Source organism: Oryctolagus cuniculus, chromosome 13 (assembly GCF_964237555.1).
Source record: "Oryctolagus cuniculus chromosome 13, mOryCun1.1, whole genome shotgun sequence".
Classification (NCBI taxonomy): Eukaryota; Metazoa; Chordata; class Mammalia; order Lagomorpha; family Leporidae; genus Oryctolagus; species Oryctolagus cuniculus.
The window spans coordinates 67379423-67404230 of record NC_091444.1 but is presented as its reverse complement, the minus strand read 5'-3'; the positions used below and the strand labels follow the sequence as shown (position 1 = coordinate 67404230).

The following is a 24808-nucleotide window of genomic DNA, read 5'->3' as shown; positions in this document are numbered from 1 at the left end:
TATCATTCAGACAACCAACAGAGCAGATTATATACATGTAAGTTTACAATTCTCATTTCGATTTATATACCTGATTTATGAAATGTATAAACTTAGATGTCCTGAGCATAAGAAGAAAGGTTTGCTCTTATTCCACGTTGCAACACCAAAACATGATATTCAGTACTTCTTTAAGTTGGGTCAATTCAGATTCTCTAGCAAAAGTTTTTCCTCCCTTTCACCACCCCACTAGCACATTTAAGTAAAACATACTTAATTTATGGTTGTATTATTTATAATAAAGTATATAAATAAAAAGTTTATAAACCAAGAAGGACACCATGTATCTGGCCTTTAATCTGATTCAAATTATTAATGACTTTAGTTTAAGGACTCTGATTTCCCATGAGTAAAAACTGAATTTATAGGCATTCTTACTCTTGGAACTTTTGGTGTATTGAAAGTCCAAAAGATTTTCATATTTATAGTTTCATTTGTGATATGAACTTTGAATTGTTCCTCTTATCTAGAATGAGCTGTTTCAAATCATTGTTATTATTAAATCCAATTATTATTTTTCATTGTATCATCTATGTCTTAAGAGTATACTTTTTTCTAGTATTATGACAAAAACTGAGAGAATATATTCATTAGCTAACTGCATCAGAGACTGTAATAAACATCTTTTTTTAAAATAAAGGAAAATGAAAATAATTAAAATGAACAGATAATATCCTATTATGAAATTCACTATGAATGAAATCTTTATAAAAGACCAATGGTAGCAATCACAATTTTCAGAAGACTATATATGTTCTGATCATAGCTTGTATTTCTATAGAAACATTTTATCCTTGAATACAGGGACTTTATATTTAACAGAATAGAATTTGAGAGTCAACTAATTTTATAAATAAGTGGAAAAGTAAATAATATATTAATACCTAATACTAGTAAGTTTACTTTATGGACAACTCAGAAAAAAACAAGGCTATACTAAAATCTCATCACTACCTACAGGACTTGAAAGCATTTATTTTCTAATATTCACATCTTTTTCTGGTCATCACTTTTTTTCAAAAAAGCAACAGGTAGGAAATTAAACAAATTTCCAAATCATTTTTTACAAACTTAGAAATGATTCTACTAGGATGCTATTATTCAATCTTACCATTCTGTTATGATGTTAGATGCTTTAACTTTATTCAGTTCTTCTTGGATGGCTTGTTTGGCTCTTATTTCTGCATCCAGGGCCGACTGCAACTCCAATCTAGCGGACATATCCAGTTTTGCAAAACGACGCATTTTCCAGGGCATATCCTAAGAAATGATATGACTTGGTCTTTAGCTCCATCTGATTTTATTTTTGGCATTTCAATTTGGTAATCCAAATAAATCTGGAAGCCATTTATACGTGCTATCATTCTCTAACAACAGAATAGAAATATTACCTGTGGGAATATATTGTTTTTCATTCAATTCAGAAATTATAAACTCTTACATAAAAAGTGAGCTCTTTTTCATAGTTATTTCCCTTGTAGTTAACCACATGAACTGCAGTTAAACAGCTAGGTATAATAGTTTCCTAAACTGGAAAAGACCTGAAATGACTTCTTATGAAAAACTTTACAGTGAGTTAAGGGTTAGACAAACTGATATAAGTAATCAGACTTATAATAGTGTTTTGTGAGACTTATTTTTTTAAAAGGTAAGAATAAGAGACTTTATTTCAGGCCCAGAGCTTTTTCTGTAGAATCACTTTGTGGGATGGCAGATGGATCTAGGGTAGGAGTTCCCAAGCTGTGTCTATTTTGAATTCTCTTCAGACCTTAGCAGAAAGTTAGCTCTGTGCTTGGAACAAAGCAGGTACCCACAAGCAAATTCAAGTTATATTTAATAGAGATACAGCTGCTTGAGTCCACAGAAACAGCAGTGAAAATGACAGTTGAGATTGTCACACAGTGATCAAGTGCTCTGTCTTCCAGTTACTTAAACAGAAAAGCTACTTATGCAGTTTGGTATACAGTCTTTTTAGAGAGAGATAAGGGAGAATAATGTTTTCCACGCTGAACAGGCCTCTAAGTAAAATACTTGATCCATTTCTTTGGAAGCTGATTTTTGCTCTTTTACTTCTGTTAGCACCAGGAACTGATTGCCTCATTTTGGCTAGGTCTTTTCCAATTCCATCTTCAGAAGAGTTGATTAAGAAATGCATCCATTTTTCTCAGATGACCGAAGGAAATGGGAACATTAGTGTTTACAATAAAATTCCATCATTATGCTTCTACATGTTCACAGGGTGCTCCCTTCCAAAAACAGCTAATCAGTTGTGTGGGAAGGACTCTTGTTCATTGTTCATCCAGCTTTGGCAAAGGGATATTAATTACTGGGGGGGGGGGGGGGGGGGGGGGCGGCGGCGCAAAATACTCCTCCACCACGCGATGGGAGTTTTGTAGTTCTTCAGCACAGTTGCCTTCTACTACACTGTCGGATCTCAAGTATAGACATCTGTCTTTCAGGACCGACTCCATAGGCTCCACCCCATCCGTGTGCACCTCACGCAGCTGGTCGGCGAAGGCGATGGCTTTCTCCAGCTGTGATACGGCCTCCTGACTGCCTAAGTCCACGAGCGCTAGACACTCCAGGTGCTCGATCACCTCTGCCGTCACCCGGCCACTTCTCTGAGGATCTGCCTTGGCAGTGAAGGCCCGGAACCCACCGAGGGGAGTCCGAAGGCCCAGCCATATTGCCTGCGCTCACATGTCTCCCCTTCTCGGCACCCGTAGTGCACCACTGAGACTTATTTTTTCTAATATTTAAGTGACCATGAAAAATGTCAGGAGCTTACCGTTGCTCGTGTACCCAAGCTAGAATTTCTTAATGCTTCCAATTCTTCAGTCATTTTAGAAGCTAAGGCTTGAAGGTATCCTCGTGCATCTTTTTCATCACTGACCCTAGAATATATAGAAAAAACAGAGATAAACTACAAAAGTAAAACGAACAGAAAACATTCAGTGAGGTACATATTATTTTAAAGCTCCATAAAGAAATATGTGAAGCCAGCAGCATGGCTCACTAGGCTAATCCTCCACCTGCGGTGCTGGCACACCGGGTTCTAGTCCCGGTCGGAGCACCAGATTCTGTCCCGGTTGCCCCTCTTCCAGGCCAGCTCTCTGGGTTACCCATCTCTCTTAAATTAGAAAAACTTCACAGTTGAACTCAGAATTAACCCTTTAAATGAACTCTTTAAACACATATGCAGTTGTGTGAGGCATTTCAAAATACTAAGGGGCTGAATGAGACTTTGGCACAGCAGGTTAATCCACTGCTTCTTATGCTGGCATCCCATATCAAAGTGCCAGTTCGAATCCCAGCTGCTCCACTTTTGATTCAGCTTACTGTTGATTTGATTGAGAAGGCAGAGGAAAATGGTACAAGTGCTTGGGTCCCTGTGATTCATGTAGGAGACCAGGATTGGAGTTTTTGGCTCCTGGCTTCAGTCTGATCCAGACATGGTAGTCATGGTCATTTTGGGGAGCAAGCCAGTAGACAGAAGATATCCCCCCACCTCTCTCTATCTTTGTCATGTTGCCTTTCAAAAATATGAATGATCTTAAAAAAAAAAAAAAAGAATACTAAGACTTCTAATTAACTGGATTCTGACACTTTACCTCATGAAAACAACACACCCTTCTCAAAACCAAAACAAACTACATTTACAAAGTTTATTTGAAGTAGTATACTCCATGAAAAACAGGATTCTATAGTATTAAGCCCTTCTGTTTTCTAAAATGGAAAATAAAATAACAATCAAAGAGAAAAAATTGAAGTCTACTGAAATTCAGCTTCTATTTACAGTTTTTTTTTTCTTTTTAAACATTTATTTACTTATTTGAAAGGCAGAGTTACAGAGAGGCAGAGAAAGACAGAGAGATCTTTCATCCACTGGTTCACTCCCCAAGATGGCTACAATGGTCAGAGCTGGGCCGATCCAAAGCCAGGAGCCAGGATCTTCTTTCTGGGTCTCTCACATGGTTGCAAGAGCCCAAGCTCTTGGGCCATTTTCTACTGCTTTCCCAACCATAGCAGAGAGCTGGATTTGAAGTGGAACAACTGGGACTCAAACAGGTGCCTATACAGGATGCTGCCATAAAAGCCAGTGGCTTTACCCACTACACCACTGTGCCGGCCTCTCTACTTACTGTCTTTAGGTTATCCATAGAAGATAAATCTATTATGATTTTAGGTAGAAAAAATTTTCAAATATATTCAGTAAGACAAATTCTACATTTTATAATTTCTCAAGAAAAACTCTGCATTTGTTATTTTTTAATTTTTTTATTTGACAGCTATAGACAATGAGAGAGACAGAGAGAAAGGTCTTCCTTCCGTTGGTTCACCCCCCAAACGGCTGCTACGGTCGGAACTGCGCTGATCCAAAGCCAGGAGCCAGGTGCTTCCTCCTGGTCTCCCACATGGGTGCAGGGGCCCAAGCACCTGGGTCATCCTCCACTGCCCTCCCGGGCCACAGCAGAGAGATGGACTGGAAGAGGAGCAACCGGGACTAGAACTCGGCGTGCATATGGGATGCTGGCGCCACAGGCGGAGGATTAACCAAGTGAGCCACGGCACCGGCCCCCCCCCATTTATATCTTAAACAGCTTCTTTAAAAAGGATTTAGTGGCTGGCGCCGTGGCTCACTAGGCTAATCCTCCGCCTTGTGGCACCAGCACACCGGGGTCTAGTCCCGGTTGCCCCTCTTCCAGGCCAGCTCTCTGCTGTGGCCCGGGAGTGCAGTGGAGGATGCCCAAGTACTTGGGCCGTACACCCCATGGGAGACCAGGAGAAGTACCTGGCTCCTGCCATCGGATCAGCGCGGTGCGCCGGCCGCAGCACGCCGGCCGCGGCGGCCATTGGAGGGTGAACCAACGGCAAAGGAAGACCTTTCTCTCTGTCTCTTTCTCTCACTGTCCACTCTGCCTGTCAAAAAATAAATAAATAAATAAATAGGATTTAGTAGGGGCCAGCTTTGTGGCTCAGTGGGTAAAAGCCATTGCCTGCAACACTAGCATTCCATATGGGTGCCGGTTTGGCTGCTCCACTTTTTTTTTTTTTGACCGGCAGAGTGGACAGTGAGAGAGAGAGAGAGAAAGGTCTTCCCTTGCCATTGGTTCACCCTCCAATGGCCGCTGCGGTCGGCGCACTGCGGCTGGCGCACCGCGCTGATCCGATGGCAGGAGCCAGGTGCTTCTCCTGGTCTCCCATGGGGTGCAGGGCCCAAGTACTCGGGCCATCCTCCACTGCACTCCCTGGCCACAGCAGAGAGCTGGCCTGGAAGAGGGGCAGAATCCGGCGCCCCGACCGGGACTAGAACCCGGTGTGCCGGCGCCGCAAGGCGGAGGATTAGCCTAGTGAGCCGCAGCGCCGGAGCGCCTAGGCTGCTCCACTTCTGACCCAGCTCCCTACTAATGGCCTGGGAAAAGCAGCAGCAGATGTCCCCAAGAGTTTGGATCCTTCTACCCACATGGGAAGGGGCCCCTGGCTCCTGACTTTGACCTGGCCTAACCCTGGCCATTGCTCTCATGGGGGAATGAACCAGCAGATGGAGGATCTTTCTCCCTCTATAACTCTGACTTCCAAATAATAAATATTTTTAAAAATTTACTCAATAGGCATAAACACAGACACATACATATACACAAAACAAAGGCAGAGAGAGCTCCCATCTCTACTGTTTTATTTCCCACATGCCTGCAATGACCAACACTAGGCCAGGTAGAAACCAGGAGCCAGGAACCCAACCCAAGTCTCCCACATGGGAAGAGGCTCCCACATGGGAAGCAGAGAATCAACTACTGAGCCATCCCATGCAGCCTTCCAGCATGTGCCTTGGCAAAAACCTGGAACTGAAAGCCAGCGTTGGAACTTGATCTTAGCCATTCCAATATGGGATATGCATATCTTAACCTTTAGGTAAAACGCTAGCCTCAAGTGTATTCCTTTTTTAAAAAAAATAAAGATTTATTTATTTACTTGAAAGAGTTACACAGAAAGAGAAGAGGAGGCAGAGAGAGAGAGAGAGAGAGAGAGAGAGGTCTTCCATCCACTGGTTCACTCCCCAATTGGCTGCAATGGTCAGAGCTGTGCTGATCCGAAGCCAGGAGCTTCCTCTGAGTCTCCCACATGGGTTGAGGGGCCCAAGGACTTGGGCCATCTTCTACTGCTGTCTCAGGCCATAGCAGAGAGCTGGATTGGAGGTGGAGCAGCCAGGACTTTAATCGGCGCCCATATGGGATGCCGGCACTGAAGGCAGTGGCTTTACCCGCTATGCCAACAGTCCAGCCCCTCAAATACATTATTAATTCCGTAACAATTCATTACTATGCAGAGACAACTGTCTTCTCTACTATACCTTACACATAGATGGAGAGATATTTTCCATCTGCTGGTTTACTCTTGAAATGCCCACACAATAGCTGGGGCTGGGTCAGGCCAAAGCCAGCAGCCCAGAACTCAATCTAAGTCTCCCACGTGGATGGCAGTAACTTTTGTAGTTGAGCCATCATCTGTTGCCTCCCAGGGTATGCAATAGCAAGAAGTCAGATCAGAAGTGGAGGAGCCAAGACTCAAATCAGGCACTCTAATGTAAGATATGGGCATCCAAAAGAGGCAATTAAACCACTGCACCAAATGCTCTCCTCTACCCCTAATATTTTTAATTTCTTTTAAACATGTGCAGACCATTTCTAACCCACAAAAGTTGTCTGTCCTGGTTTACATTCTCCAAAACCATTTTTCTTCTTTTTTATTGTTATAATATGTAATTGCTATAATATTGAACTCTTCTTTCACTCCTATACATTCCCTGAAGTCTAAGCTCCTCTTCAATTTCAAAGGACCAACACAGATTAATCTCATTCTCCTGGCATATCTAATCCTCTCCTCTGAAGTCTGCTCAGAAAACTCATCAATTTACTAAATACTATTTCATAAGGCAAACTTGGAAAACAGAAGGATATATATGTAAGATACAGTTCTTGAGAAGCTGGGAAGATAGAATGAATATATATGTGTGTGTGTGTGTGTGTGTGTGTGTATATATATATATAGAGAGAGAGAGAGAGAGTGAGAGTGAGTGTAACTAGGAACTTAAATTCTTGAGTCACATAGACCTGATCTCAAATCCTAACTCTGCTGCTTTGTGACTTTGGGTAACTCTATTACTTCACCTATAAAATGGGGATAATACCTCCATCAAAGGACTGTTCCAATAATTGAGAATGTGTGTGAACTTCCAGCCTAATGTCTAGAAGACACTATGATTGGATCAATTATAACCTATTAGAATATACAAATGAGAATTGTTTCAAATTACATGAATGGATTTTAATGAAGTTCATTACTGAAACCTTTTCATGATTACGAAAACATTATCCCTGGTCTCCTACACAGCTGTTTCCTATACTTTCTAATATGGAGCTCTCACCATCCTTTCTTTTCTTTTTTTCCCCACAAAGATCTCAACAGCTTCAATGGCTTCATTAACTAGCAATATAATTCCCCAATTCCTTTCTTTTTTTAAAATTTATTTATTTATTTGAAAGAGTTACACAGAGAGAGGAGAAGCAGAGAGAGAGAGAGGTCTTCCATTTGTTGGTTTTCTCCCCAGATGGCCGCCGATGGCCGGAGCTGCAGCGATCCGAAGTCAGGAGCCAGGAGCTTCTTCCGGGTCTCCCACGCGGGTGCAGGGGCCCAAGGACCTGGGCCATCTTCTACTGCTTTTCCAGGCCATAGCAGAGAGCTGGATAGGAAGTGGAGCAGCTGGGACTCTCACCAGCGCCCATATGGGATGCCGGCACTTCAGGACAGGGCATTTACCTGTTGCGCCACAGCGCCGGCCCCTCCCAAATTTCTTAGATCAAATTCTTATCTAGTATTCAAACAATAGTATTGCGGTAGCTTTATTAATCTTAGTTCCTACTATTATGGAAATTCTCCAATTTGGTCAAACTAGGCACAGAATGCTTTATTAAACACAGTGTTGGGCCGACGCTGGCTTCAGATCAGCACAGCTTTGGCTGCTGCAGTCATTTGGGGAGTGAAGCAGTGAGTGGAAGACACATGACTTTCTCTCTGGCTCTACCCCTCTCTCTCTTTCAAATAAATAAAATAAATCTTAAAAAAAAATTCACAGTGTTTTCAGAAAACACAATAAAGTTCAACTGATTACTCCCACCTTTCTTGAGCAACTAGTCTTAGATAATTCTCCACTATACTTGTATACAAATATCAGTTTTTGTACAGTAAGTCTGTTTACATGAACAATTAGTAAATTATTTTTAGTTCTAGTTACATCAGGTTTTTTTTTTGGTTCACCCTCCAAATGGCCGCTATGGCCGGTGCGCTATACCAATCAGAAGCCAGGAGCCAGACACTTCCTCCTGGTCTCCCATGCGGGTGCAGGGCCCCCAAGCACTTGGGCCATCCTCCACTGCCTTCCCCGGCCACAGCAGAGAGCTGGAATGGAAGAGGAGCAACCAGGACTAGATCCTGGGGTGCTGGCGCCGCAGGCAGAGGATTAGCCTAGTAAGCCATGGTGCCGGCCCGTTACATCAGTTTTTAAACTTTCAATTTTTAAGCTACTTGAAGGCAAAATACTATATTTATAGAATTTTCTATTTCTTACTGTAGGGAAGCGTGCTTTATACATGAGGACACTTAAAAATAAATCCTATGAAGTAGCCTATTAATTTTTTAAAAAGATTTCACTTATTTATTTATTTGAGAGGCACAGTTATAGAAAGAGAGAGGGAGTGGCAGAGAGAAAGATCTTCCACCCAGTGGTTCACTCCCCAGATGGCCACAGTGGCTGGAGCTGGGCTGGTGTGAAGCCAGGAGCTTCTTCTGAGTTTTCCACATAGGTGCAAGGGCCCAAGCAATTGGGCCATCCTCTGCTGCTTTCTCCAGCCATCAGCAGGAAATAGCTGAGTCTTCCATCCTATTTGACAGATAGAGTTAGACAGTGAGATAGAGAGACAGAGAGAAAGGTCTTCCTTTCATTGGTTCATCCCCCAAATGGCCACCACGGCAGGAGATATGCCGATCCGAAGCCAGGAGCCAGGTGCTTCCTCCTGGTCTCCCATGCGGGTGCAGGGGCCAAGCACTTGGGCCATCCTCCACTGCCCTCCCGGGCCACAGCAGAGAGCTGGACTGGAAGAGGAGCAACCAGGACTAGAACCTGGTGCCATATGGGATGCTGGTGCCCCAGGTGGAGGATTAATCAAGTGAGCCACAGCTCCGGCCCCAAGTCTTCCATCCTTTATAAGCTTGGATATTTTTATCTCAGAGTTAACTTTCCAATAGGTAAGAAACTGAGAACAGGAATATATATCTTACTTTTTACCTACTGATTACTTTGTTATCTATTAGTCCTTTTTTTTTTTTTTTTTTTTTTTTTTTGACAGGCAGAGTGGACAGTGAGAGAGAGAGACAGAGAGAAAGGTCTTCCTTTGCCGTTGGTTCACCCTCCAATGGCTGCCGCACTGCGCTGATCTGATGGCAGGAACCAGGTGCTTCTCCTGGTCTCCCATGGGGTGCAGGGCCCAAGCACCTGGGCCATCCTCCACTGCACTCCCTGGCCACAGCAGAGAGCTGGCCTGGAAGAGGGGCAACCGGGACAGAATCCGGCGCCCCAACCGGGACTAGAACCCGGTGTGCCGGCGCCGCTAGGCGGAGGATTAGCCTAGTGAGCCGCGGCGCCGGCCTATTAGTCCATTTCTAAACAATGAATTTTATTCAAGGTAACTTCTTTGTATTTCTGATTTCTACTGCAAATTTCACTTCACTGTGAGAAGTATAAAGAGTATTCTGTGGCATCACAAAAAAACTTTCAGCTGAATCCTTCCCTTTAAACCTTTCTACAGGTCTGTATCTAAAAGGCTTCCTTTTTCCTGAATCACTTCCCATTTCAGCTAAACCCATCATGCCAGTCACTGGAAAAGATTAGTGGTTCATGATCAGAGGCTTTGGTCATATCAGCTTTGTCTTCTGTGAAGTTATTTTCAGTTCCAACTGATTATATATTTGACATACAATAACAGAGTTGCAAATGATGCCATAATCTTTGATATTATAAACTTGGCTAAAGAATAAAATGATTTTACTTTAGAAACGTAGACATTATGACATGGATGTAAATTAAACATTAATTAACTAAGAGCTGCACTGTTTGGAACACAACCAAATTTTCATAATTTGGGCATTTTCCTTTATATAAACAAAACAGGTACATTCAATAAGCCAAAGAATTAGTTAACATAAATGATTTACAGTTAAGTGACTATATCAAAATACTTGAGGGGCTGGTGCTGGGGCATAGCAGGTAAAGCCGCCACCTGCAGTGCCAGCATCCCATATGGGCACCAGTTTGAGTCCCAGATGCTCTGCTTCTGATCCATCTCTCTGCTATAGCCTGGGAAAGCAGTAGAAGATGGCCCAAGTTTTTGGGCCCCTGTACCTACATGGGAGACCTGGAGGAAACGCCTGACTCCTAGCTTCGGATCGGCACAACTCTGGCTGTTGCGGCCATTTGGAGAGTCACCCAGCCGATGCAAAACTTCTCTCCTTTTTCTCTCTCTCTCCCCCTCTGCCTCTCAAATAAAAATAAATCTTTAAAAAAAATACTTGAGTCATTTGTGTAGAACTACTTGAAAAGTCAATATTTATTCACTGTTGATCTTATTTAAAAGAAGGCTATTAATTTGGAAGGAACATGGAAAAAACACATAAATCAAATACGAGCAAAGTATACTAAAATACCCAACAAATGACTAGCCTATAAGTATGTGGGGAAGAAAAAGTTGTTTTGATATAAACATCTATCAGATGCCAATAAAGAGTGAAAATATTAACTAAATATAAAAAATTAAAATTTTCTATTTTATATAAAATGTTTATATTAACTATTATTTATGTAAATTTGTATATTAACTAAATATAGAAATTACAATTATTTTTATGAAAAATAAAGTTCTCATTGGATCCTACTTCACATATAATAAAAACATGTAAATTCTATCAAGCATCATAAATATCATTCAATTAATAAATACGAAGGTCACTAAGATAAATATTCAAAATTAAATCCCAAAAGCTTAAGGAGAAGGTAAAAAAACTAATTTTTTTGTAAATTAATTGTAACCATTTACAGCTCTTAAAATATTATAAACCAGACTGGTTTGTGGCACAATTCCTGACAATATTGGCCTTACATGAGCACCAGTTCAAGTCCAACAGCTCCACTTTGTAGCCAGTTCCTTGCTAATGGCCTGGGAAAGTAGTGGAAGATAGTCCAAGTACTTCAGCCCCTGCCACCCATGTGGGAAACCCAGGTGAAGCTCTTCGCTCCCTGCTTTGGGCTGGCCCATCCCCAGCCATAGGCGACCACTGGGGAGTCAACCAGTAGATGGAAAATCTCGCTCTGTCTCTCCTTTCTCTCCACACTTGATCTTAGCTAAAAGGTCAAAAATGATTCTCTTTTCTCTCTATAACTCTGCCTTTCAATTAAATAAATCTTTTTTTTTTTTTTTTTTTTGACAGGCAGAGTGGACAGTGAGAGAGAGACAGAGAGAAAGGTCTTCCTTTTGCCGTTGGTTCACTCTCCAATGGCCGTCATGCTGGCGCACTGTGGCTAGCGCATCGTGCTGACCCGAAGGCAGGAGCCAGGTGCTTCTCCTGGTCTCCCAGGCGGGTGCAGGGCCCAAGCACTTGGGCTATAGCAGAGAGCTGGCCTGGAATAGGGGCAACTGGGACAGAATCCGGCGCCCTGACCGGGACTAGAACCCGGTGTGCTGGCGCCGCAAGGCGGAGGATTAGCCTATTGAGCCACAGCGCCGGCCATAAATCTATTTTTTAAAGCCATATATAAACTAGTCTGTCAAAATTATGAGTAAAGGGGCTGGCACTGTGCAGCGGTAGTTAAGCCTCCACCTGTGGCACCTGCATTCTGTATGGGCATAAGTTAAGTGTCCCAGCTGCTCCTCTTTCGATCCAGCTCTCTGTAATGGCCTGAGAAAGCAGTGGAAGATGGCACAAGCGTATGGACTCCTGCCTCCCTTGTGAAAGACCTTAAAGAAGCTCCTTGCTCCTGATCAGCCCAGCTCCAGATGTTGCAGCCATTTGGGATTGAACCAGTGGGTGGAAGACCTCCACTCCCCATCTCCCTCTCCCTCTCTGGCTGCAACCCTGCCTCTCAAGTAAGTAAATGAATCTTTAAAAAAAGTTTAAGATGGTAGAAAATTCAGCTTCTAAATCTTTCTCAAGCTGCTAATTCTTAGTAACAAATATTAACAGTTTTGATCTCAGAAAATATTTATAGCTGGTGGATGTACTTCTTCAGTTCTTTAAGGACTGACTCTTAGGGTAGATGGGAATAACATTTTCTTTTGTTGGAAAAAAGTATCAGATCTCAAAGTGTGGTATAAAAGCTGGTCTGAACCATTTGTTGGGAGTTAGGAAACAGGAACATAACAGAAAATAAAGCAGAACATACAAAAAAATTAGAAATAACAATGTTTTTCAAAGAAACATTTCTCATAGTAAAAAACAGGATTTAAAAAAATATTAGTAGCTTCACATCAACTTAGCCATATGTCCACAGTGATTCATACACACATTTAAAAGAGCACTCACCACTGAATTATTTCTGTGATTTGGGCCTCCCAATGTGCAACTGATTCTTTCTTGTCTGCTAGATCTTTCACCTCTTCTTCTAACTGTTGGTTGCGCATACTTAAATTCTCATACAAAGTAGTAAGCTGAAAGGCAATTTTAAGAGATGTGTGACTTTTACGATCAGGAGTTAAAAGTGCTGAGATACTTGTTAAATCAGATAACTGACCATCTTCTAAAAAGTGCTTGTCGTTTTGTATTATTACACACCCTTCTGACCTCTGAATTCGGAAATATCAAATACTCCCTAAGTTCTCCTTCTTCGTTTTTCTCTTACACACTTCACAGAATCCAGCTTCATATCTCTTCTTGATGAGGTAATGGAAATGATGCAAACTAACCTTTCATTTAAGTAAAATGTTCTTGCTTGCGGGTGGGCATTGTGGCATAGCAGGTCAAGTTACTATCTGCAATTCCAGCATCCCATATGGGTGCCAGCTACTCCACTTCTGATCCAGCTGCATGCTAATGGCCTGGGAAAATCATGGCAACATATCCCAAGTGCTTGCCATTCACCCATGTGGGAGACTTGGAAGAAGCTCCTGGCTCCGACCTGGCCCAGCAGGGCATTATGGCCATCTGCGGAGTAAACCAGCAGATGGAAGATATCTCTTCTGTTTCTCTTTCAAATAGACAAATCACTTTTTAAATATTAATTAATTTATTTGAGAGGTAAAGTTACAGACATAGGGAGAGACAGAAAGAAAGGTTTCCATCTATTGGTTCATTCCCCAAATGTCTGTAACGGTTGAAGCTGGGCCAAACCAAATCCAGGATCCAGAAGCTTACTCCGAGTTTCCCACATAGATGCAGGGGCCCAAGCACTTGGACCATCTTCTACTGCTTTCCCAGGCAGAGAGCTGGATCAGAAGTGGAATAGCCAGGACACAAACTGGCACCCATTGGGATGCCAGCACTGCAGGTGGTGGCTCTACCTGCTATGCCACAGTGCTGGCCCTGACAATTTTTTTTTAATTTCTTGCTTTACATTTTTAAAAATTCATAATAGATAGTGGACATTTAAGTTAGTGGGTAAGATGATTGCATCCTAAGAGGCCTGGCTTTGAATCCTGGTTACAGTTTCTGATTCTAGCTTTCTGTCAATGCAGACCTTGAAAGACAGTGGTGATGGCTGAAGTGATTGGGTTCTTGTCACCCTTATGAGAGACCAGGATTGAGTTTCCAACTCCTGTCTTCAGTCTCATCCCAGCACTGGCTGTTGTGGGCATTTGGGGGAGTGAACCAGTGCATGGGAGCTCTCTGTCTCACAAATGACTAAAATATATTTTAAAAATTGAGGTTCTTTATATATTATGAATACAAATTATTTTTATCAGATAACTTACCTGAAAATATTTCCTTTCCATCCAAACATCTATTTATTTTCTTAATTTTATTTTCAAATTTTGATGAAATTACATTTATTATTATTTTTTCCCTCATGATTTAAGCTTTTTTATTTATTTTTAAAGATTTTTATTTATTTATTTGAGAGGTAGAGTCATAGACAGAGAGGGAGAAACGTCTCTCTTCCACTGGTTCATTCCCCAAATGGTTGCAATGGCCGGAGCTGCGCCGATCCGAAGCCAGGAGCCAGGTGCTTCTTCCTGGTCTCCCATGTGGGTGCAGGGCCTAAGCACTTGGGTCATCTTCTACTGCTTTCCCAGGCCACAGCAGAAAGCTGGATTGGATGAGGAGCACCCGAGACTTGAACGTCACCCATATGGGATGCCGGTGCCACAGGCAGAGGATTAACCTCCTATGCCATGGTGCCAGCCCCATGAATTAAGCTTTTAATGTCATATCTATGAAGTCTTTAACCTCAAGTCACAAAAAATTTGCTTTGGTTACCTCCTGTATTTTACTTTTTGACCCACTTTAAATTAGTTTTTGTGTAAGTTATGAGTTAAGGACCTAAGTTCATTTTTTCTTGTATAGAGATATACAACTGTTCCAGCACTAGGTGAAGAACCATTTCCAATTGAACTGTCATTGAACTGATTTTGTTGAAACTCAAATGAGCCTAATTGTGGAAGCTTATTTTTGTACTCTGTATTGTGTTTCATTATGTCCATACTATACTTTTTTGATTATTATATACTGACAATAAGGATTAAAATTACATACTATAAATTCTCCAATGTGTTCTTCCCAAAAAATGATTTCACTATTTTAGATTTTTTTGTATTTTTACACAAATTTAATAGTAACTTCATGAACTCCAATGTCTTTAAACCTAGAGATCAATCTGGGAAGAACTGTTATGCTAATACCAAGTTTCCCAATCCATTAATATGTACACTTCCATTTGTTCTGATATTCCTTAGTTTAGCTCAACAATGTTTGGTACCATCTTTTTCTGATTATTCAAAAAGCTCTGAAATGGTTGTTTTTGACAACTATACCCATTGTTAAACTTTGGGGGAAGGTCATCAGTCTCCTCACAGCACAATCAGAAGCCTACCAGTCATTTTTGAGAAGTACAAATGTAGTGTCTTCACTAATTCCTGCAAGTTTTGTTTTGTTTTGTTTTGTCTGATTACTGCTGCTTCTGGCAGCCTTTCCATCTAATTTGTAACTGGAGAGATCTGCAAAATGAAGAGGAAAATGCAGCCTGTTTGCACTGCTGCATCACAATAGGTACAAGTATTTTGAAACAGATTGCTTAATTTATGTTAGTAATGGTCATAAAAAAAGTTAACTATGACATTATTACTAGACTAAAGCATGGACTTTGGAAGCAGACTACCTATATACAAGTCCCAATCTGCCACTTTATAATTCAATTAGGAAAACAGCTTACCCCTCCTTTGGCTCAGTTTTTCCAGCCATAAAATGGCAAGACTGACAGAGTACACCCTAAGAGAGTTATTGTGAAAACGAAATATATATAAAGTAACTCAGAGGAGAGCATGCACGTAGTAATTCTACCTAGTATAGGGTCATTTTGCATGTTTGGAAATAAGAAGGTTTTACTATTTGCACATCAATGTGTCAGACATAACTGTAAGACTACATAGGAATATGAGAAGTGCTTATAATATTTTATTAAATGGAAAGTATACATGGCTGCAAGTATGAATATGGGTAAAACCTGGAGAGGAACATATAAAATTAAAATAGTTGCTTTCTGGTGATAAGAGTATGAGTAAGTTTCATGTTAGTGATTTTCTTTTTTTGTAATGATGCTGTTTTGTAAAATAATTTAAAGATAATTTAAAAATTACATGTTTTGTTCTTATAAAACATGTATTTCACATCCTCAAGTATATTTATTTGCAATAAATTACCTTTTAGTAACTTTTAATAAAGAATGTAGCATATAGATTTCTAAAATATCATTTTTAAAATTTATTTTTAATTTTAATTTTTGTTGTTTAAAATTTGAGAATTTATTGTATGTAACTTTTAAAATTAACTTTTTTTTTTTTTTTTTTTTTTTGACAGGCAGAGTGGACAGTGAGAGAGAGAGACAGAGAGAGAAAGGTCTTCCTTTGCCGTTGGTTCACCCTCCAATGGCCGCCGCTGCAGCCGGCGCACCGCGCTGATCCTGGCAGGAGCCAGGAGCCAGGTGCTTTTTCCTGGTCTCCCATGGGGTGCAGGGCCCAAGCACCTGGGCCATCCTCCACTGCACTCCCTGGCCATAGCAGAGAGCTGGCCTGGAAGAGGGGCAACCGGGACAGAATCCGGCGCCCCAACCGGGACTAGAACCCGGTGTGCCGGCGCCGCAAGGTGGAGGATTAGCCTATTGAGCCACGGCGCCGGCTCTAAAATTAACTTAATAATTGCTTTATGGCTTCTATGTCTATAATTCTGATAAGAAAGAATCCAGTCCTATTCCTACTGGTTTCCAGTAGAAAGGCAAATACATTTGTCAATAATTTTTCTTGGGGAATATAACCAATTGAAACCAAACAAGAAGAGGAATAAATGGAAAGAGATAGTAAGGATGTCAATAGGGTAGACTAAGAGGAGAAAAGAGTAAAAATTAAATTAAAAGTAGGGCCTGCGCTGTGGCGCAGTAGGTTAATCCTCTGCCCACGGCGCCAGCATCCCATATGGACACTGGTTCTAGTCCTGCCTGCTTTTCTTCCCATCCAGCTCTCTGCTATGGCCTGGGAAAGCAGTAGAAGATGGCCCAAGTCCTTGGGCCCCTACATCAGCATGGCAGACCCGAAAGAATTGCACCTGGCTCCTGGCTTTGCATCAGTGCAACTCCGGCTGTTGCAGCCATCTGCGGAGTGAACCAATGGAAGGAAGACCTCTCCTCTCTGTCTCTTCCTCTCACTGTCTGTAACTCTACCTCTCAAATAAATAAATAAAATCTTAAAAAAATAAAATGGATAAAATCTAGCAATTTGTAAAAAGAATTATAAAAAGTTAAAAGTAAAAATTAAATGAAATAATAAAAAATGGGGCGAGCATTCTGGTGCAGCAGGCATCCCACATCAGAGTAACCATGTGAGGCACAGTTGTTCCGCTTCTGATCCAGCTTCCTGCTAATGTGCCTGAAAAAGCAGAAGACAGCCTAACTGAGACTCTGCCACCCATGGAATTTCCATGAGAATGGAATTCCAATCTCCTGACTTTAGCCTGACCCAGTCCTGGCCATTGCAGCCATCAGGGGAATGAACTGGCAGATAACTGCTATGCCAAATATCTTCCTACAACTCTTTGTTATTAAATACTTGCCTACTACATGAATTTGGTCTCAAAGTGCTATTCATATCCTATACCATATTCCTCAATTTAGTAAGAATAGGTAATAGTCTATTTCTTGTAAACAATCCTTTAGTCTCATTAAGGAGGCTTCAACTGTGTGTATTAGGCCTAACTAAGTCCATTCTTTATGTCTATATTAGACCACAAGACAGCTGTAACTGAAAGATCATTTCTTATTAATATATATATTTATTTATCTGAAAAGGACAGACAGACAGAAAACGGGATCTCCCATCTGCTAGTTCACGCCTCAAATGCCCTCAATAGCGAGGAATTCGATCCTGGTCTCCCAGGTGGGTGCTAGATACTCCATCTGTTGAGCCATCACCTGCAGCCTCCCACTGTGCATCTCGGCAGGATGCTGGAATCTGGAGTGGAGCTGGGACTTGAACCCAGGTGCTTCAAATGTGATGTGGGCCTCCCAAAAGGTATCTTTAACTGCTATGCCAAATGTCTACCCTTGAAAGAATATTTTTAAAAAACTTCTCCCTAAATATATATTTTGGGTAAACTCAGAAAAACTTTATGGTTAATAATGAAATGAAACCAATGGCTTAATATAAAATTTTATATAAACTCAGTTTCATTATTTTTTAATACAACTTTTCTTAAACTGTAATAACATCATTAACTAGGTAAATCTAACTCTACATGAAATAGCCTTTTAGAATTTAATTTCATATTTATCTGAGGTGGGGAACCTTTTTTTATGCCAAAGTCGATTTGGTTATTTAGAACATCATTAATGTGTAATACAAACTTATCCATTTAAAATTTTGCCTACTATAGATTTGCTGAATTTCAAGTACCACTTGTGGTTGCCTTGGTAGGACAAAATCTGTGGGCTGTCATTACCCACTTTTTTTTTTTAAAGATTTATTTATTTATTTGAAAGTCAGAGTTACACACAGAGAGAAGGAAAAGCAGAAAAAAGAGCTCTTCCATCTGCTGGTTCACTCCCCAGTTGGCCACAAAGCCAACAGCTTCCTCCCGGTCTTCCTGTGCAAGTGCAGGGGCCCCAGGACTTGTGCCATCTTTTACTGCTTTCCCAGGCCATAGCAGAGAACCGGTGCCCATACGCGATACAAGCATTGTAGGCAGCAGCTTTACTTGCTATGCCACAGTGCTGGCCCCAATTCCCAACTCTTGATACACCCAAGTTTTCTTTTTCTACATTCAAGGTAACTGTTTACAAAATAAAAAAATTCTCATAATTACAAATGATATTAAATTTTATAGTCATATTATTAAAACACATGAAATCACAATTATGTGACCATTTGGATAAAATTCAAATACCGTCAGTCTTATTGTAATGAAAATTAAGAGTTATAATAAGTTCACACATTATTCATGGTTTAAAAATGCTACTTACTAGTAGTACTTTCCACAATTTTGTTCATTAGTGTTACAATACTTCATAAAAGGGGCTGGTGCTGTGGCACAGTAGGTTAATCCTCTGCCTGCGGCGCCAGCATTTCATATGGGTGCTGGCTCTAGTTCTGGTTGCTCTTCTTCCAATCCAGCTCCCTGCTATAAGTCTGGGAAGGTAGTGGAAGATGACCCAAGACCTTGGCCCCCAGCACCCACATGGGAGACTGGGAGGAAGCTCCTGGCTCCTGATCAGCCCAGCTCTAGCCATTGAGGCTGTTTGGGGAGTGAATCAGCAGATTGAAGACCTTTCTCTTCTATCTCTCTCTCACTGTCTGTAACTCTACCTCTCAAATAAATAAATAAAATCTTTAAAAAAATACTTCAGAAAAGACTTTTCAAAATACTAACATTATTCTTTATCAAGAAGTTTACAAACAAATAAGCAAAGTTACTTTCAAATGCTAAATAATAATAAGGAAAATAATCTATTTTATGACTTTTTAGTCATGGTCCTTTAATTTCTTTTTGTAGGGGCCAGAGTTGTGGTCCAGCAGGTTAAAGCCCCAGCCTGCAGTTTTGGCATCCCATATGGGTGCCAATTTGAGTCCCAGCTGCTCCACTTCCAATCCAGCTCCCTGCTGATGCGCCTGGGAAAGCAGAGGAGGATAGCCCAAGTCCTGGGACTGGGGTCCCTGTACCCATGTGGCAGACCAAAAAAAAGTTCCTAGCTTTGGATCGGCTCAGCTCTGGCCATTGAGGTCATTTGGGGAGTGAACCAGCAGATGGAAGACATCTTTCTTTCTCTCTGTCTCTACCTCTCTCTGTAACTCTTTCAAATAAATAAAAATAAATCTTTAAAAAAATCTGTTATTGTGACTTCACTGAGTTCACCAATCTTTGAGAAGAATGAGTTTAGTCACCTGTTGGGCTTGATTTAGTTACTGCTGCCTTTGGTTTTCTCCAGGAATGAAGTATTCAGCACAGTGACTCAGTATTTTTAGTTCTTTTGCATGGGCTGGTAGTACCTGTGTTATGCTCTTGGTTACAATCAGTTTTAAAATTCTGTGTAACAGTCTTGGTACCTTAAAGTAGCTATGCATAATCCTGTGGCACAGTACACTCCCAAGCCACCAGTGCAGTTAATATGCTCTCATAGTGGTTTTCTATACTATATGAAAATAGTGATCAAGCCTTGGTTCTCTAATGCAGCTACCACAAGAGGTTGATATTTTTATAGTGGTGTGTAATCTCCTTTTCGGGAGGCTTTTTATGGAAGGTAGAATTTGTAAAAGTTAGTATGCTTTGCCTCTCAACTGCATTGACATGCCACAGGCTCAGAGTGTTTTTATGTAAAGGATGTCAAAGAACGGTACTTTTTCTAAAGAGAAGTTTGATATTTTGTATGCTTGTTAAGAAAGTACAGCATTGGGGCCGGCGCCGCGGCTCAATAGGTTAATCCTCCACCTAGCGGCGCCGGCACACCAGGTTCTAGTCCCGGTTGGGGCGCTGGATTCTGTCCCGGTTGCCCCTCTTCCAGGCCAGCTCTCTGCTGTGGCCAGGGAGTGCAGTGGAGGATGGCCCAAGTGCTTGGGCCCTGCACCCCATGGGAGACCAGGAGAAGCACCTGGCTCCTGCCATTGGATCAGCGCGGTGTGCTGGCCGCAGCGCGCCAGCCATGGCGGCCATTGGAGGGTGAACCAACAACGGCAAAAGGAAGACCTTTCTCTCTGTCTCTCTCTCTCACTGTCCACTCTGCCTGTCCAAAAAAAAAAAAAAAAAAAAGTACAGCATTGGAAATTAAAGGTGGACAACTGATAATTGAGGAGTATGTCAATTATTTTTTTATGTATGTTACCTGTTTACCCGTACAACTTATTGTACAAATTACATGCAGCTTCATTTTCAAATGAATCCTTAAAATAAGGAAATCCTTTTAGGAAACATTTAATTTTTTGCATTTTTGATTTTAAAGGCATGAGTTATGTCAGTTTTCAGTGCATTAATGAAGATTTTAACTTTTCACCAGGTTAAGTGTTTTCTTACTATATTATCTGTTGTGTATGTAGTTAGCATATTGTGTCACTGAACTGTTTAAAAACCTAGCATGTAGAGCAAGCCTGTTTTGTGGAAAATCCTTATTCATTAAAAAATAATCATGGTAGATTTTTCTGCAAAAAAAGCAAAAAAAATCTGTTATTGTAATAAATAATAAATTAATATTTTTATTTGAGAACATTTCTTTTTATTTTTTTTATTTGAAAGGCAAAGCTACAGAAAGAAAGAGGCAGAAAGATCTTCCATCTGCTGGTTCGTTCCCCAAATGGTCATAATGGCCAGGGCTGGGCCAGGCTGAAGCCAGGAGCACAAACCAGGTCTCTCATATGGGTGTAGGGACCCAAATACTTAAATTATCTTCTACTGTTTTCCCAGATGAATTAGCAGGGAGCTGAATAAGAAATGGGGGCTGGTGCTGTGGTGCAGTAGGTTAAAGCCCTGGCCTGAAGTGCCAGCATCCCATATGGGTGCCAGTTCTGGTCCTGGCTGCTCTTCTTCCAATCTAGCTCTCTGCTATGGCCTGGGAAAGCAGTGGAAGATGGCCCAGGTCGTTGGGCCCCTGCACCCACGTGGGAGACTCAGAAGAAGCTCCCGGCTCCTGGCTTCAGATCGGCGCAGCTCCGGACGTTGCAGCCAATTGCAGAGTGAACTAGCGGATGGAAGACCTCTCTCTCTGTCTCTACCTCTCTCTGTGTAACTCTGTCTTTCAAATAAGTAAAATAAATCTTAAAAAAAATAAAAAGAAAAAGAAATGGAGCAGCTGAGATGTGAACCAGAGTTCACATGGGATGCTGGCATCATAGGCAGCGAATTTACCAGCTCTGCCACAATACCAGCCCTGAGAAAATTTTTCTTTCTTTCTTAAAAATATTTTTAAGGTAAACAAATTTGATATATACAGATTTAGGAGTATAGTTATCCTTCCCACTCTACCCTCCCTCCCACTCACATTCCCATCCTTTCTCCTCCTTCCTTTCTTATTCTTCACGAGAAAAATTCTTAAAATCATTATAAAATGCAATTGTCCAACTTATTTAAATGCAAAATGATTAAGACTTATGATTATTATTATTTCCACAACTATTTAGTAATTGGCACAATAAATGCATAACAGTGTCAGTTTGAGAAATTTGAGATACTAAATGGAAAAAAATTCCTCCAAGTATTTGAAATTTGCTCATAAAAATTGCCACTTTTAAGTTTAATACATGATTTTGCTCTTTATTCAAGACAGAGTTTCGGTAGAGTTGGTTTCATTAGATTAACACTTGGCCCTCATATCATTTCCAGCTACTACCAGTTCTCTTCTGTGACTATGAGAACATACTTCTAATTTCTCAATTTGGGCCTAACTGTGCCCCTGATCTCACCAAACACCAATCTTTAAATAGCCTGTCAGTAACTTAGGTGGCTATTTCAGGGTAAATGACAGACATGACAGTAAAAAAGAGAAGATGGAAAGTAAAGAATAGAGGCTCAAGAAAATAAAAACAAAGATAGAGAAAGAGATCTGGTGGTCATTTGGTACAGCAGTTAAGTGGCCACATGCGACACCCGCATCCCATATCAGAGTTCTATCTTTGCTTCCCATTTCAGTTTCTTGCTAATGCACATGCTCGAGGCAGCAGGTGTCATAGCTTAAGAATTGAGGTTCCTTCTGCACACGTAGAAGCCAACTGAATTCCAGGTTCCTAGCTTTCACCTGGCCAAGCCTTGACTGTTGTGGACATTTGAGGAGTTAACGGCAGACAGATCTGTTTTTCTCTCTCTCTCTCTCTCTCACCCTGCCTCTCTTTCAAATAAGTGAAAACTAAACAGCAAAAGGAGTAAGATGAAATAAGCTAGATAAGATTTCCGTCACAGATTGGTATAAGGAAAATTGTATCTTATGAGCAGTCATAGCTTACAAGAACTATTGAACTAAAAATATATACCAAATATACATTAAAAGTAATAATTTCTATCAGGGTGTTGAATTACTTACCTTATCAAGTTCACTTGTCAACTTTTTATTTTCTTCAGTTAATAATACTTTTTCTCGTTCATACTGTTGTTTGAACTCATTTTCAAATTCTTCCCTTTCACTTTGACTAATATAATTCAAAATATTTTTAGAAAAAAAAACTGAATTAAAGGGAAAGTAAAAACTTCAAAGAAATTATTTTTACAATAGTTATACGGTAGATAAATATCAGACTGAACTATAGGAACATTATTCACAAATAACAAGATTATATGCTATGATAAGCTTCATGAAAACACTTTCTAAGGATTTACAATACAGTAACAGTGATTTGTTCAAATATTTAACAAATACTTATGAGGTACCAACTAGGTGCCAAGAAATTCTTATAGGCTCTGAGTATAGGTTCTGTGCTCATGGAGCTTACACTCCCTTGGAGGGGTAAAGCAATGAAAAATGAGTAAATGAATTAATTTTAGGTAATATATAAGCTATATAAAGATATTGAAACATAGAGGCCAGTGTTGCAGCACAGTGGTTATGCCACCACCTGTGATGTTGGCATCCCATATGGGTGCCAGTTCATGTGCCAGTTTCTCCACTTCCATTCTAGCTCCCTGCTAATGGCCTGGGAGTCAGCAGAGGATAGTCCAAGTGTTTGGGCCCCTGCCACTCACACCGGAGACATGGATGAAGCTCCTGGCTTTGATCTGGCCCAACCTCAGCTGTTGCGGCCATCTGGAGAGTGAACCAGTGGGTGGAAGGTCGGTCGGTCTGTCTGTCTGTCTGTCTGTCTGTGTGTCTCTGTCTCTCTCTCTCTCTTTCCTTCTCTCTTCCTTTTTCTTCATAACTCTTACTTTCAAATATAGCCAGGGCTGGGTCAGGCTGATGCCAGGAGCCAGGAACCTCCTTCAGGGTCTCCCGCATGGGTGCAGGGGTCCAAGGACCTGTGCCATCCTCCGCTGTTTTCACAGACACATTAGCAGGGAGCTGGATCAGAAATGGAGCAACCAGGACTCGAACCAGCATGCATGTGAAATGCCCACAGTAGGTCGAAGCTTACCTCCTGGTTCTACCACAGCGTGGGCCCCCCAAAATCATTTAAAAAGAAGTAATTGAAATATGGTAATACAATAAATATTTTTGCAGAGAGGATAACTTTTTTAAATAGTCTCACTAAGGTTAACAAAACAACAAAATGAAAATATATAATTGCCATCTCCTTCATGTTCATTACATTCTATTAGAAGAAAAAGATGAAATCAGATGTTTCTGTTACATGCACAATATTACTCAAAGATACAGAGTCATGGAATCTCACTTAAGACTGAGTCAGAGATACTTCTTGACTTTATTAATTTGATTAAGAGTAGCATTCTCAACTTCTTATTAGAAATTATATCTGAATTTAGTATCTATTTTTAATTTTCTTTAAACTTAACTTCAAAGAAAATTTCAATTTTATAGCAATGTTACAAGAAGAATACAAAGAATGCCTGTATCCATTTTACCCAGATTCCCCAGTTGTTAACACGGTACGAATTTTGCTCCATTATTCTCTGTGTGCACCAAGTTCATTTTTCTTCTTCTGAATCACTGAGAGGTATTCTCCTTCATGCACCCAAGTTTTCTGGTGTGCTATGTCTCAAAGTCAAGGACACTCTCTGTGATAACCATTAAGGATCTCTCCAAATTAGAAAAAAAGTCAACATTGCTAGAGCATCCATCCAAATCCACAGAACCAATTCAAGGCCTGCTAATCATTCCATCTTCTTGCCTAGACCATGATACAGCTGATAAACTGAGTTGCATTTAGTAGTAATGTCTCTTTTTCAAGTTCCTTTGGTTTAGAGAAGCTGCTAAGTCTTCCCTATTTCTTAAAACAGTTTTAAAAGGTATAGGGGGAGAGGGAAGAGATGTATAATTTGGGACATGCTCAGGCTGAGTTGCCCCAAGTGGTGGAGTTGGAAGCATACCAGGGGATTC

The 24808-nt window shown here is 40.8% G+C and overlaps 1 protein-coding gene across 20 annotated transcripts in view; it reads right to left on the bottom strand.

The window, feature by feature from the left end:
- The window catches only part of CDC42BPA (CDC42 binding protein kinase alpha), a 349867-nt gene that overhangs the window by 81821 nt on the left and 243238 nt on the right, over nucleotides 1-24808 (bottom strand). For all 20 annotated transcript variants that reach the window (XM_051820816.2, XM_070055638.1, XM_070055640.1 and 17 more), the window contains 4 exons: nucleotides 22844-22949; nucleotides 12670-12794; nucleotides 2828-2933; nucleotides 1151-1299 (listed from right to left, as the gene is read on the bottom strand). In XM_051820816.2, the coding sequence (XP_051676776.1) occupies nucleotides 1151-1299; nucleotides 2828-2933; nucleotides 12670-12794; nucleotides 22844-22949 (486 nt within the window). The remainder of the gene's footprint in view (nucleotides 1-1150; nucleotides 1300-2827; nucleotides 2934-12669; nucleotides 12795-22843; nucleotides 22950-24808) is intronic.